This window comes from Necator americanus, chromosome V (genome assembly GCF_031761385.1).
Source record: "Necator americanus strain Aroian chromosome V, whole genome shotgun sequence".
In the NCBI taxonomy this organism is placed as follows: domain Eukaryota; kingdom Metazoa; phylum Nematoda; class Chromadorea; order Rhabditida; family Ancylostomatidae; genus Necator; species Necator americanus.
This window is the reverse complement of record NC_087375.1, coordinates 6,654,605-6,669,197: the sequence shown is the minus strand read 5'-3', so window position 1 is coordinate 6,669,197 and position 14,593 is coordinate 6,654,605. Positions and strand designations below refer to the sequence as shown.

At 39.6% G+C, this 14,593-nt stretch overlaps 1 protein-coding gene across 2 annotated transcripts in view; it reads right to left on the bottom strand.

Moving 5' to 3' along the window:
- Nucleotides 1–14,593, bottom strand: part of RB195_013116 (uncharacterized protein) — a gene marked incomplete at both ends in the record, with an annotated part of 43,935 nt that overhangs the window by 375 nt on the left and 28,967 nt on the right. For both annotated transcript variants that reach the window (XM_064202794.1, XM_064202793.1), the window contains 6 exons: nt 639–767; nt 956–1,064; nt 2,097–2,196; nt 2,257–2,586; nt 3,171–3,246; nt 5,715–5,867. In XM_064202794.1, coding sequence (XP_064058673.1) covers nt 639–767; nt 956–1,064; nt 2,097–2,196; nt 2,257–2,586; nt 3,171–3,246; nt 5,715–5,867 — 897 coding nt within the window. The remainder of the gene's footprint in view (nt 1–638; nt 768–955; nt 1,065–2,096; nt 2,197–2,256; nt 2,587–3,170; nt 3,247–5,714; nt 5,868–14,593) is intronic.

The window sequence follows — 14,593 nt, the reverse complement described above, 5'->3', positions numbered from 1 at the left end:
AAAACGGTCTTCTCGATCGAATTTTCCTACGAGACACCTGAAAACGTGTCGAGGGCAGACGTACGTGCCGTGTTCAACAGCGAGCGAACAATCAATAACCAGCTGACGCTGTCTTTCCCGCTCGCTGGCAAAGGCAGCGCATGTGGTTGGGCTCGCAGGAGTGGCACGTCTCTAGGTTCCTCGTAGGAAAGTTTGATCACCACGGTCATTTCCGATGCGTTTTTAAGGGGTGGTAGGGAGAATTGAGCATGGTCGCGTTCATACTCTCTATCTAAAACTCCCAATCCTATCTTTTGAGGCAGCATGCCGCAGAATAGAGATCCCAACATTTTCAATTCTGCGGCATGCTGCCTTTCATAAGTCTTTTTTTCACTTGCTTTTTGTTAAGGTCAAATTTTTTGCTTCGTTCCGAATAGATACAACAAAGATGGCGGAAATCCAAATTTCCACCGATAATTGTAGATGTAGAAAATAAGCCTAGGAAAAGTAGGAAAAGATCCTGGTAAGCTTAAATGGGTCAAGGACAGCTATGAAATGAAAAGATTTCAAATTTGTCTAATAGTTTTTTCTTTTTTTTTGAAAAAAAAAGAACTTTGCGTATCTACAATTTCACAAAAGTGTGAGAAAAGTCTTGTTACCTTGCCGGACCAATCCAATGATTTAACTGTGGGTCCTTTTGCTCCTCCGCACATTCGCATTCATCCTCGCTACAGAACGGATGCGCATAGCCACAATCAAGTGCCGTTGAACGACAGTTCGGGTAGAACCTGTATGGATCCACTTGTGTATCGTAGCTAATTAATTTCATCCTTTAAAATAAACAAATTCTCACAAAGATTTAATCAGACGCTAAGTGACCCTATTTATTTTTAACAAAAACAACTCAATTTTTTGAGAAAATAATTGTATTTCCTTGTAGTATAGAGCCGAAAGATTAGATATAGGTGAAACTTACAGGCACATCTTATACGGATGCCATAATGGACAATTGTTATTGATACGGTGATGACGATCTTCCCATTGTGGACATTGTGGAGCTGGTTTACGGAATTTTTCGCGTTGTTCTGAATCAGGTAAATTAGGGGATTTGAAGTAATATAAAGTAAAAATACAGTGGAAATAAAAAGAAAAAAAAAACGAAAAATGGAAATACAATGGAAATAAATTACAACGCATAGGATAGTGAACAAGGATTAATTTTTAGGGGAAAGCGCACAATGACGAAGATGTTGGCCATAATTGCTCGTAAACTCAGCGATTCATCCAAAAATCAATAAAACAGTAAATATATTTACTCATTTTCATCTATTAAATATTATTACATTTATGTATTTAATAATATTTATGTATTTAATATTTACAATATTTAATCGTTTTCATCTATTTTAGTTTGAATCAATCTCCTCTTCCTATTGAGAAAGGCTCAGAGGAGATTGATCTAAAAATTGATCGCCTACAAAGCGGTGAAACGATCCATTCTCAATGATTTTCAGCCTCTAACTTTATTTAAATTTCCTATTCAAGATTTCACTTTGAGCGTTTTAATATCCACAATTTCAATATTAATTTTTCAAAACTTCGTCTCATCACTTTTTACTTCATCCATTTCGTTTCATTATTTTTTTCCTTACTTTATCATGTATTTTTTCCTATTTTTCAACATTTACAGAATACCACGCCCACTGCACCTACAGTATCTTGAATCACCGGAAGAGTGAGTGAATGAAATGTTTCTTTCTTAAATTATTCTCAAATTATGCGCGTTCCTCAGTGAAAAGTGTAGGGATGAAGAACCTATCCCCCATGGGACCCTAAAAAGTGCGAATAGTTCGTACAATTCTGCTACACCGCCATCTCTAGAACAAGCCCTTTAATAATAAGAAAGAAGTTCCAAATCCGAGGCTCCATACGGGAACAAAGACGCAAAATGTTGAGACTCCCTTACAAAATATCATTAGGAGGATTTTTTTAAATTGTTTCTAAATTTATCTCATTACGATAGGGGAGAAATTATGAGTAGACGATTTTTTAAATCTTAGTTTTCAATTCGTATCTCTAGATTTCAGACTTTCAGACGATTTCTTCGTAAGACCCACCTGAATCTCTAGATTCACGTCCTTTGTACTGTGTTGGACTGTTGTTAGCTGATGTTGAAAAAGGATTACGGCTATTACCACGTCCTGGTTTCCAACCATTCTAAAAATCCAAGAAATAGTTTACGTCCAAGTGGCGACAGACTAAATAAGCTCCGCCCACCTCCTGCAGCTCCTGTTGTTCCTCGTCCTTTCGAATCTTTCCACCGTAACCAATTTCATCATTATCTTTCCACATGTCGTTACGCATTCCATACGATGCACGTCGTTTCTCCTCATGTCCTTTCTGGAACGGATTGTGCTGGAACGGATTTCTTCGCTCCATCTGATTGAACGGATTCTTCTGTTCACGTGGTGGTTCAGCGCCGATTTCTGACGCTGCGTCACGTCCGCATTTAGCGCAAAATCGTGGCGGTTCCATCAGTTGAGCGTACGGAGGCGGAGCGTAGGAGACGGGGACGAATTGGTTCTGGGGCAGGAAACTGGGTAACATCTGGAAAATAAATAATAATAGTGTAGGAAAATAATAGAAAAACACTAAGCTAGTTTGTATCACTCAAAATTAGCAAAACACCTTAGGAACGATTGTAATTTTCTACTACATTAAATTTTATCACTCTCAATGTACATTAATATAGCGTAGAAATTATATCGGTACTAGGGAAGTTTGCTTGGGCGTTCGTCTATTATACGAAGAGCCAGAAACGTTTTGTCAAGTGTGCCTTTGCAAAATAGGGGCGTGGCCTTTGGTAGTGCGCTATTGGTCGGCAATCGAACAACGAGGAAATATGCGGTTTTATTGAGCAAAATGCTGAGAAGGCAATTTTAAATTTAGGACACAAGTCGGAGAATTTGTTTTCCAGAAAAATCAGAAAAAAAAGAGAAATTCTACTTGAGATGATCGTGGGACCGATCCAAAACCATCGATTCAATTGATCATTATCCTTTAACGGACTAGTTTTTGGGTCGAAGTTTTTGGGATTTTTTTTGGAAAATGCAGGATCATGCAGAAATGTAAAATTTAGGATCTTATTTCGGACCACCTTGGTAATAGTGTGCTAAGTAGTAGTCACTTACCTGTGGCGCGTAGATGTTTTGCGATCCACCATCGTCGATACTATCCACGGAAGCGTACAGATTTTGACTCGATTCACTAAAATTAACGGTTCTTTTCAATGCTTTTAAAAATTATAGATAAAAATAAACAGGTGTTTCTCTTTCTTTGAACTATCGTACAATTTGCAGTTTTCAAAAATGTGGTTTATAGTCAGAACTGGCCAAACCGATACCATAACATTCAGATAAAAGTTTGAGCAAAAAAACGCCTGATGTCCATCTTTGGTCAAACACTCCCACCCTCTGACAGGCAGGGGTCAAGCGATGAACATCGAGTTTTGTCGCCATGAGTGGGGAAAAAAAGAAATCGTCGTCATGAATGGCCTTGTTGTTAATATCGCCGTGGCGATCGGTTTTGTCGCGATAAAAATCGCCGCCGTATTGTCGCTCTTTGACCGCGATTAGCGTAAGAGGTCAATAAAATGACCGATTGATTATAATTTGTTGAGGTTGGTGAGGGTTTATAGTTGTTAAATGAATGAAGTGGAGCAGATTGTCACTTCATTAAAGTGAATCCAAGAATTTGGTGCCTCTTCAAAATTGACACTTAGCCCTAGAAAAATGGGGTAAGTGTCAATTTTGAAGAGGCACCAAATGCTTAGATTCCACCTACAGGTTGGATGAGGTAAATTTATCAATCTCAACTTATTTACTCATATTCCACCTAGTCCCAACTATGCACCACTACAGTAAAACAATATATTACGGTAACAATTTTTTTTTCAGAACTCTATTTCTAAGGATCATATAAAAGGAAAAACCTATTTACACAATTTACACGACAACCTAGTAGAAATGTCCTGTTTTCTTCATCTTCTCCAAATTTGATTACTGTAGAACATGGATTTTATTTTGCCATTATTTGAAGAAATAGCTATGGATGATTTGGTTAGATGATCGATAGTCCTCGGCAAGGATTAGGCTGCCAGGAGAATCTGAGGCGGCGACGCGGGCGGGCGGGAGGCATTTTCTGGCATTTCAGCGGGTCGGATGACCATCATTCCCGCTTTCTGGAGGTTGCTGGTTATAATTTGCGAATTTATCGTGTTAGACCCAAATCTGCTAAAGAGCTGCTCAAAAATACCCCCTTATTTTCGATTTCACAAAAAAAACCCAGTGAAAAACCAGAAATGGGGCTTCCCTAACAAATGGTCACATGATTTTCTCAACCCAGATAACCTAGGAGACAAAACTTTTGTTTCGGAATCATAGTCAGGCTATGGGAGGAGATCTTTACTTTGTCGAAATGCTACTCTGACCGGAATTTTAGGCATTTTTTATGTCTGTTGAAAAATCAGCAACATTTTCTCTTTAACTAGGACAAAAAAGTGTATATGGAAAGATGCAGGAAAATCTTTGGACAAAATCAAGGAAAAGTATGAAAATTCTAGCAAATATCGCCTAGAAATTATCCACAGAATAATAATCATTATTTTTAATCCTATCCTAATAAGAACTATTCTATCTCAAGGAAATATATCTTTCGTTCCTTTGAAAACGGTTTCTAATCCCCTACCGAGTTACTTCAACAAAAAATTCATTTCACATCGTCGCACGCGTCACCTAACGAGTGCTGGAGTGACTAAGAAAAAAGGATTGCGTTGCCACTACATGAAAATTTGAAAACAGGCCAAAATCGAGAACGGATGGAGTTTGTAGAAGTAAAAAGAAGGGCGAGAATTTGCTTTTACCGTACTCTTTACCAAGATTTTTTTAAACCAAAATAAGCCCACCCTAAGCTCTTCAAAGAGATCCGAGGCTGTTTTTTATAGTGACTTTTATTATGATTTAATGGCATCTTATCACTGAACTGACGTAGTAGGGAAACTGGTTGGAAAATATAGAGTTTGAAGTTGTAGATTACGAGTACGTGGGTGGTTCCTCTCAATTCTTCCTAATCGCCCTGAAAGAAGGCGTGGGAACGTCGACAATTGTTCCTACGAGACACGTTAGAACGCGCAACTCTTGCGCGCGCGCCGCGTCTACAAGCGAGCGGTCAAGAACCGGCAAGGTCTATTCACCTGTCTATTCAAACAAAAACCAATGAATAGCCTGCCGGAGGGAACCGGAGCGTGTACAAGGGTACGTGTTCTAAGGCGCCTCGTAGGAACAAATTGTTCCAACGGTGTATTTCTGAAGGATTAGGGAGAATTTATTTAGTTATTTATTGAAAACACCTGCAGGTGTGCCATAAAACAAAAAACAAGATGGAACAGAGCTCACTAGAATTTCGCCTGAAATTTACACAACAAGACTGGCCCATCAAAGCATAAGGGATGGTGGGTTGGCAGATCATTCTCCTGAATTGACTGGGAACTGGGTCATACTCGTAATACACACCTAGAACTCTATATTTTCCCACACGTTTCCCGGCTACATGATATTTCCGTGATATCGGATGCCTTTAAACTGAACAGTGTTGTCACACTGTCACACAATTTAAAGGCGCATTGTCTCGATGGTTAATTTTGTGTTGCGCTATAAGCGACCAATCAACACGCTCACCTGCTTCTCAACGATTCTGGTGTTGTGATCATGTTAGCCGGCACAAATTTCTCGGGAGCGGCGGATGTGTCGGCCGATTGAGCTGGATCGTGTGCACCACGTGGTGGCGCTGGCGCCATAGCGCCCGAAAGGCGCGAAAGTAGTCGCGTTAAACTGAAAACATACCTGCACTTGAATATTACGAAACCGACTTCGGCGAATAAAATGAATTGAAGAAGGCGTCACGTAAAACAAAAGGTGGCAAGAAAAAAAGAAGAGAGAGAAGATACTGATGATGGAGACGCATAGACACATACACACAAAGCGAGAGAGAGAGAACTCGTTGAGGAGGAACGAACGAACGAATGAGCGCGAATGTGGTCGATGGATGGTGGATGTTGTTGTTATTATTCTAATAACTAGTTATAGAAGAACTGAAAAGAAAGAAATTCGTCCAATTCTCTCCTTCTCTCCTGGAAGAACCGGATATTTCACTTGAATCAATCATTGATCAATAGAGAATGTAAATGGTGGTGGTGGTGGTGGTGGTGGGGGCGATGATGATGATGTTATTCATACATCGACAATACATATGTATGGATGTATCATGCCATGTTTGGATTGAATTCTTCACAAGAATTTCGATATTTTCCTAGAAATGGAGGGAAAACGTGAAAGAAATGAAAGAGCAGATGACACACGGAGTTTTTTTTTTCCTAAAACTTCTTCTAAGGACTCAAAGAAATAAATAAACTATAATCTTGAAGCTTATTAAAACCTGGGGTAGGATTGAAAGGTTAATTCAAAACTACTTTTTCTGTAGTAATTTCTCGCTTTCTTATTCCTCCAAACCTCAACACAGATCACTTTCCCAAATTTTCATGCAGTGGATTTTTTTCTCGACATTTCATAGCAATATCAGTAAAAGCTAAAAAGCTGAGCTAAAAAGCTTAAAAGCTGAGAAATTTGAAAATTCGCCACTAAAAATTAAATCCTAAGGCGTCGAAAACGGAAAAAAAAATATTTTTGCATATATTCTGCTGAAAAATAGCTATTTTCTTCCAATCACGTTTAAGAAACTACTTTTTCTTGAATTTTTCTTATCCTTCACTGTTTTTTTCATTTTTGATTCCTACCAGGTTCCAGAAGAGCTCTCTTGGTTGTGGTTGGTAGGGAACGAAATGATCCAGTTCAGGTCATCATATATGTCCAAGTTTTCATACATGGAACACTTCATTACACGAATATTTGACATAATTACTTACAGTATGCTACAGTAATCGTCCTCTAAAATTCTAGTGAAAATATAGTGAAGATGTACTAGCGGAATGTGGCATATGTGTCGTGATTGTGACTTTGCACAATGACAACGACGGCGATGTGTGTGACGAAAACTCGTTTCGGAAAGTTTTACAAAAAAAGAAAAGAATACTCGTGATTTGATAGGCAGCAGTATAGTTATAGACGCAGCAACAACTATTCGCCAAATCAATACATATACATTACTCATCAAACTGAACGTGAACAAAATGAAAAATGTTGGAAATTTCCGTGGGCGATTTCTACGAGTAGAGTATTGATCGAAACCTGAGGTGCACCTGAGTTGACCTTGTTTGACATCGCGAGGTTTCAGAGTAACTGAGGGCAACCATACCATGAAGGATTAGTATAATAAGGCTACGGCGTTAAAGTTCAGCGCTCACTGACCTCGTGGTGGTACATCAATGAGGAGGAGGAGGAGGAGGAGGAGGACGACGAGGAGGAGGAGGGACAGGACGAAAACGGGTACAGGAATACAGCACTCATCGGGTATAATTAACGTTTTCAGAGGAGGAAGTTGAGAACAATTAAGGATCGCGAATAGAATTCTGAAAATGAAGACTTTTAGACTAGTTTGTCAGGTGGGAAGAGAGAAATCCCCGCGCGAAAAAAATTCTCAGCGAATTATTGTTGAAAGTGATCATCGTCCAAAGAACCAACTAATTCCAAAGTTCTACAACATTTTTCCATTTTCCAACGAGAAAAAGCAGCAAAGTTTATTTGAACCCAGTCATAGGAGAAAAAAAACTGCGAGGAACGCGACTACTTCAGGAAGAATCGGCACAATTTCTCTGATTCTTAGCAGGGATTCCATTTGGTCCGATTAAAACAATGTCTTGCCTGATTTTTTTTTTCAAAATTCACTTTTTAATATGAAATCTAAGCCAGGAACTAGAAGAACGATTCAAAATCTAGCAAAAGTGATGAATAACAGATCTGTGGCTCCATCATGTAATCAGAACTGATCAGGATCACTTAATCAGTACAGTCAGTCTCTGATTGGTTTCTACAGTGTTGTGTACAGCGTATATTCGGGACAAACCCATAGCTCATCCCGAATAACGCACCGAAAGTGAGGAAGGGCAAAATATCGGATTTATTACGGTAATCATAGGCTAGAACCGGAAATCGTAGCTGGGATTGTAATTCTAAACATCAAGGAAGGAACTCGAACTCAATTTCGATTCTATTTCTATTACTATTGTTTTTCATTCAAATTTTCTTGAAAAAAAAAGGCAGGAAGGGTTTCCTGGAAGCTGAGAGCTAAAACTAGGTTTAGCCCGCTTCAAATTACAGTAATCACAGACATGGACTACCATAAATAGCTCAATGTGATCCCATCTTATACCATTTCTTTTTCTACGGTGCATTTCTCGGGATGAACACAAAATTCATCTTTAGAAATCCATGTTCATAATACAGTAGCGCCAAATCAACGAATTTCTGCACTAATCAGTCGCTCAGGATGTATGTACCTGATCTACAGAATACTAAACCATTCATTGATATTTAAAACCTTTGGGTTGGTCACTAGAAAAAATATTTTCTTCAAGTTAAGGCCGAAAGAAGAGGTTCCTAAGTCGGTTTGAGAACTTATTATTGTTTATCATGGTCTCTAGATCTAAGCTCAATTAATATAATGATTACTACATATAATAATCAATATATATATATATAATTAATACAATTATAACTATCATTATTTATGACAATTTTATAGGAGGATTTGAAGCGGTCTGGACTCGCAAATATGAGTGCTTCAGAAATTCCTCATGGTCATGGAAAAATCTCTGAAACTTCGCGAACTGCATAGAAATATTGCTCTACCTAGGGAAAAAAACCTCTTAAAGGTTTACTGTAGATCTTTGTATTAACTAGACCAGTTCCCTTGTCACGGACTCATCACAGGAAAACTAAACTCGGCAACATCCCAACCATCAAATAGTGTCCGTTTGGCGCATTGTGACGAATGTCAGCCGCGCATAATTAGCCTAATAACTACCGCCGCCACTGTCATACAGTAGAAATGAGGTGAAGTGAGATGAGGTAGGGTCGAATGAATAGAGGGCGACAAAGTGGGGCCCGAATGAGTTGGCGGCTGAAAAACAATTGACAAGGACGAGCGCGCACAGAATACCGACATCGTTGGAAGCAGGTCAAGAGCGGCTGGTTATACGAGCAACAAACCCGCGAGCCGAAGAGGACGAGAAAGGTTTGGGGGGGGGGGGGGGGTAGGCGGATGACGGGGAATGATTTCGGGTTAGGTTCATGAGTCAACTAACGGAGTTACTTTTTTCATATGTGAAACTTTTGAATTCTACGCATATAGAAAGGCGCTAAAAAGCTTATTGTCCAGATTTTTACAGCGGCTCTTAGGTTCCTAGGCCGGCTAAGGTGAAAAGTAACCGACAGACATTTACCAGTGAGCTATATATACTACTAAAATACGGTAGTTCAGTGGATGTATAGAAGCAGGACCAGGTAGGGGACAGTGTGACCATTGGTCCACGACAACAACTGACCCGCCACAAGCAGGTAGGACTCACAAAATGGGCGTGGTCCGGCCGTGTCCAAGGCCACACCCCCTCGAGATGAGATCCCGTGCCGAGATTACGATAACCCTAACGTCGGTCGGTGATTTATGATACGTATAAGTATGTGAAAGTGATCGAATCGTGAACGTTGATGGAATCGAGGTAGTAGGTGGTAATTATTACGTAGTATAATGTCCATTAGTACGTAACATAACCTTGACCATTGATTATTAGTACAAGACGAATGTGAAACAAAATGGATCCGTAGCTGGATACGGTAGTGGTGTTAGAATCTTGCGCACCTTTCTTGCGTTCTCCCCTCTTTAAAGACACATTATTGTTCCCTTATATCCTCATTTCTTATTGTTGGGAACGGGAATTTTCCTATTCGTAGAGTGCTTGGGAATGGATTACGGTGATTACGGTAGTAGGAACAGGATAGGAGCTGCAGAAAAAAAGTGCTTTTTCTTCCTCAGATTTATGGTTACGAGCGGCAATTATTATACACGGATGTAAAGCGTAACAAGTTATCTTCTGGATGTATGAAGGAGTTCGGTGCTAGTCTCCCTAATTTGGAGTAACCAACGAACTTGGATCCATGGAACTCAACAACTGCTAGCGATCAGAGAAATTTCGATGCAAAAACGTTCTATTGCATATTTGCGGCTAATTTCCAGTAGCCACTACCCACCAAATGTAGAGCATGGAGTCAGTGGAACAGGTCCCAAATATGTAATAACTTAAAAATATTGTAATGGTGTTTTTAAAGCGAATTTTAAACATCATATTTCTATTCAACATTATTCAAAGAAGTGATAGATAAAATTTCCAAAAATTCCTGTACTAAAATGTTCTAAGTACTGCTAGACGTTTATAAACGTCACGCAGAAAAATTTCTGCGTATGATGTTTTCAGGAGAACAAAATTAGAAACAGATTGTCCGGGAAAAACTTAACCTCAAGTTCAGGAACTATGTAAGAGACAGCATGGGACCTGGAAATCAAGGTTGGGGTCAAGGAGCAAGGGAAGCGCCAAGTTCGGAACGCATTTTATCCAACTTTCTGGACTTATTCATCTCTTGTGACAGAGAATGGAAACTCGGATGAGCAAAAATGCCGATTTTAATTATTGATAGATTTAATTGATTATCGTTATTATTTGTCATCGATTGTGATTAATTTTAGACCAGGAAGCAGCCCGAAATATGGCTCATATCACGAAAATTCGCTAAGATTCGGACACCATCACATGGAATCACCACTCATCCCGAAAAATAGCAGGTAGTAAAGAGAGATTATATTTGCCTTTTTACTTGTATAATTTTTTATAGTCTCCCAATTATGACCGAGAGAAGGAAAGAAACGAAAAAAAAAACAATCCATGTAGGTTTTTTAGCATGAGGAAGCTGCTACGGGCAGTACTAGACCTAAATAAATCCTAAATTGAAAAAGTCACATATACTTACTCATATTCACAATCTTAGGGATATCTAATAAGTAAAAGGAGGGGAATTAGCCTATCGTAGGTGTTCGAGAGCGCTTTCAAACCTTGCAGAGGATGTTCTTGGACCTAATTTAAAAATGATCATAGATCCTAAGACAAGAACTCCTCGCTCTGGCTCAAATTATTCTCCATAACCTCTGCTTGAACCTCAGATCTACCGTAACCCCTAAGAAGTCGATAAGTCTGCGGAAAGCGTAATGACTACCACTATGTGGCAAGAAATAAATCGACCATAAATCGACTGATCGATAGCGTGAAACGTTGGGACGTTGTAACGTTGCCGAACAATACAACAATTATGTTGTGGAGGAATTTCAGACAACAACATTCACTTGAAACAAATCGAATCAAATCGATTACAATCAATTGGATAGGATCGATGTTTTTCGATGTCAATAACATTCGATACGATGTTGATGTTAAGGGGTTGCGCGAAAATCTGGGCCGATAACCTTGAGCGTGTAGAGGTGATTCGATATAAATCAAGAATACTTGTGCGAGAATGCGTCGTACGAACAACACACGAAGAATTGCCGGACATAGTGTGGCCGATGTGTGTGTGTGTGGCTCTTCAGTGGAGGTCACACACCCACACACACGTACACATACACACATAGGCGAATCCGAAAAGATCTCATGTTGAACAAACAGTGCCGTCGGAATGACGGCACCATGGTGGAAACGAAGCGAATCCGAAGAGTTCGAAAATGAGAAAGTGTGTTGCTGTGTGGGTGCGTATGTGGGTGTGTGTCCGTCGTCTGTTCTCGGCGACAACGAAATCGCTGACAAATCGAATTATGGCCGCATGGAAAAGTACAGTGCCGCCGCCACCGCCGCCGCCGTCCGTCACCGACTGACTGACTGTAAAGGTAAAGGGACGGACGACGCATGCACGCACGGGCGCACGCAACCATCGCGGTCGACAACCGCAACAGGAGCGCCGCGTGGCACCTTGAAATGTTGTTGTTGGCGTCGGTGATTTCTGGCATCTTCTCGTCTCTCGTCCACGTTACGGGACAATAAAGAACACCTTGATCGAATGTCGCAACATTTTTTTTTCTCCTACCGTCGTCGTCGACTATGTGACCTTGACGCGGGTCCGTCCACCGCGAGCGACTATCCGCTGAGTTTGCAGTTTTGCATGAATAATTAGCGTAATTAGGCAGGCGATCGTCTCAACAATCTCAAGGATTTTTCGAAGAAAGTCTTCACCCTTATACATATCATTAGGTGCATTCTGATCGATTCTTCTGTAATCGATGGGACCTTATACTTCAACCATACTAAATCGAAGGGTTTAATACTCGAAAACGCTTGAATCGTTGGGATACCATCCCTAGCAAGGTTTTGTGACCTCTATGATGAATAAGGTCTCTGGATTGTGTTGAGGATATCCCAAGCAGTGTTCCTAATCGAGATTTGATATGTTCATTCCACTTTTTATGGTCCGGAAGAGGACCTCTGGGTTAGTATATCCTTAAAGAAGGCTGTAGTCGTTGAATGTTCCCAGCAACGAACGGGATCATCCAGAAAGAAGGAGTAACTCTTAAAATATCCAAATATTAGAGGTTTATTTTTTTTTTATTTATCTGTTTTTATCGATAAACCTAGCATCACGCTTTAATTTTATCGTAAAAACGAACTCAAAGAGATAAGGAGACGTGCAAGTTTTGAGGAGAAGAAAATAAAAATATAACACTAAAAATTGAAAATCACTTATATTTTGAGAAGTGATGACGATATAAGAGTTCTTCTCATGTGTAAATTTCTATGTAGTCATAATCTTTCAACATTGATTCATATTTGAGAGGGGCTATAATAGTGACCATGTCCGAATCCGTACTGTTTGCTTAAACTCAGTGCACTACTCATAGGAGCATCACATAAGCACAATCAATGGATCATATTTTTTTCTTCTTTCATAAAAAAAAATTGCACGAACCAGATATAAATCAGACTTAAACTTTTTACGTGCTATTTAATTCTAAGTACAAATCACATCGAATTACATATGCTTAAGAAGCGCATGGATAAACTCGATCAATCGTACAAACTATTAAAAGCATCACCCAACGAATCTGAGGCGGTACGGATTTCAGGCGAAATATTCGTATACGGGATCGTAGATTATGGAGAGAAGGGCGATTCCGTCCATTTCTTCCTAATTGCCCTAAAAAAACGGCCCGGACGATACGGCTTCGAGCGATCTGGCGCGCTATTTTCTACAACGAGTTCGATTGGAGCGCGCCAGCCTTGTGCACGCGCCGCATCTTCTGCATCGTTTTTTTTTACGGCAATTAGAAAGAAGTGGACGGAATCACCCCCTCCCCCTCTCCATAATCTACTATTCCGTATAAGAATACTCCATACAATACAAAAAATAAAAAAATACAAGAAATCCGTACCACCTCAGATTCGTGGGGTGATGCCTTTAAAAGAGCTTTTGGGGCATTCATGATGTTTCCGTATATGTTTAGTTACCATTTGTACTTTATTTTGGTTATGATAATCTATTCAAGAAACGATATATATGATTAGTGTATTTAAATTCAGCAGCCACAAGAGTTTATTTAAAGGATTTTTTTTTTGATGATTCTTAGTACTAACCACTTCCAAAACGAAATTGGTTAGAACTAACTGTAGTCAGAAAAAAAAATTGAAATTCAATGTTCTGGTCATCGGATATTTTTCAAAATTGTGCTCCTTTTTTCCATGTTATGAGTTCCCAATCACTTTTCTACATGGACTAAAAAGCTCTGAGCTTTTTCCAAATTTTCTCATGGAAATTTAGTAGAAAGGTATGTATGGAGTGCTGAAAAATTGGAAGAAAATGCAGAAATTTTTTTTTCGACAAACTGTTGAATTAAAGGAGGTCAGAAATGAAAGCAATGTACAGAGGAAAAAATATAAAACAAAAACGATACTATGCGTGGTTAGAGAGCAATAATTTAGCAGATTTGCATGTTCTGCGGGATTTACGACTGAATAAATGTTCTATTTTTATTGTTATTATTATCTATTATTATTATTTAACTTTAGATTGGTGAAGAGGTGCTTTCAAAGGAATTTCGTCAATTCATTCAATCTATTCATAGCCTGAAATGACTACAAAACGATTCAAATCATTCTGAACGGTATTGTTTGTTCAGGCGATGCCAGCCAGGTCGCCGTCGCGGCTGCCCGGCAAAAGATCATCATCAAACATAAAGCGGAAATACGTCGATCAAATCGTTCATATATGGCGGGTTTGAAGGATATTTTAAGGGAGTCACTCCATAATCGGACACGATCAATTATGGAAGAATTCGGGGATTTTCCTCTGGTTCGAGAACTCCCGAGTTCGGCCTTTTTCTTTTGAAGGAAACAATTTGTCCTTGGAAACCTCCAAAAAGCATTGCTCCGGGAAATCTTTACCAAAAGCCAGAAGCGTAATGATGTCAGCAGCACAATTTCCAGGTTGACCTCATCTCGACCACCCATGTGAACGCTCTTAGCACCGCTTCCTCCCGCGTCACCGCCGACCCCCTGCTGACATTCTCACAC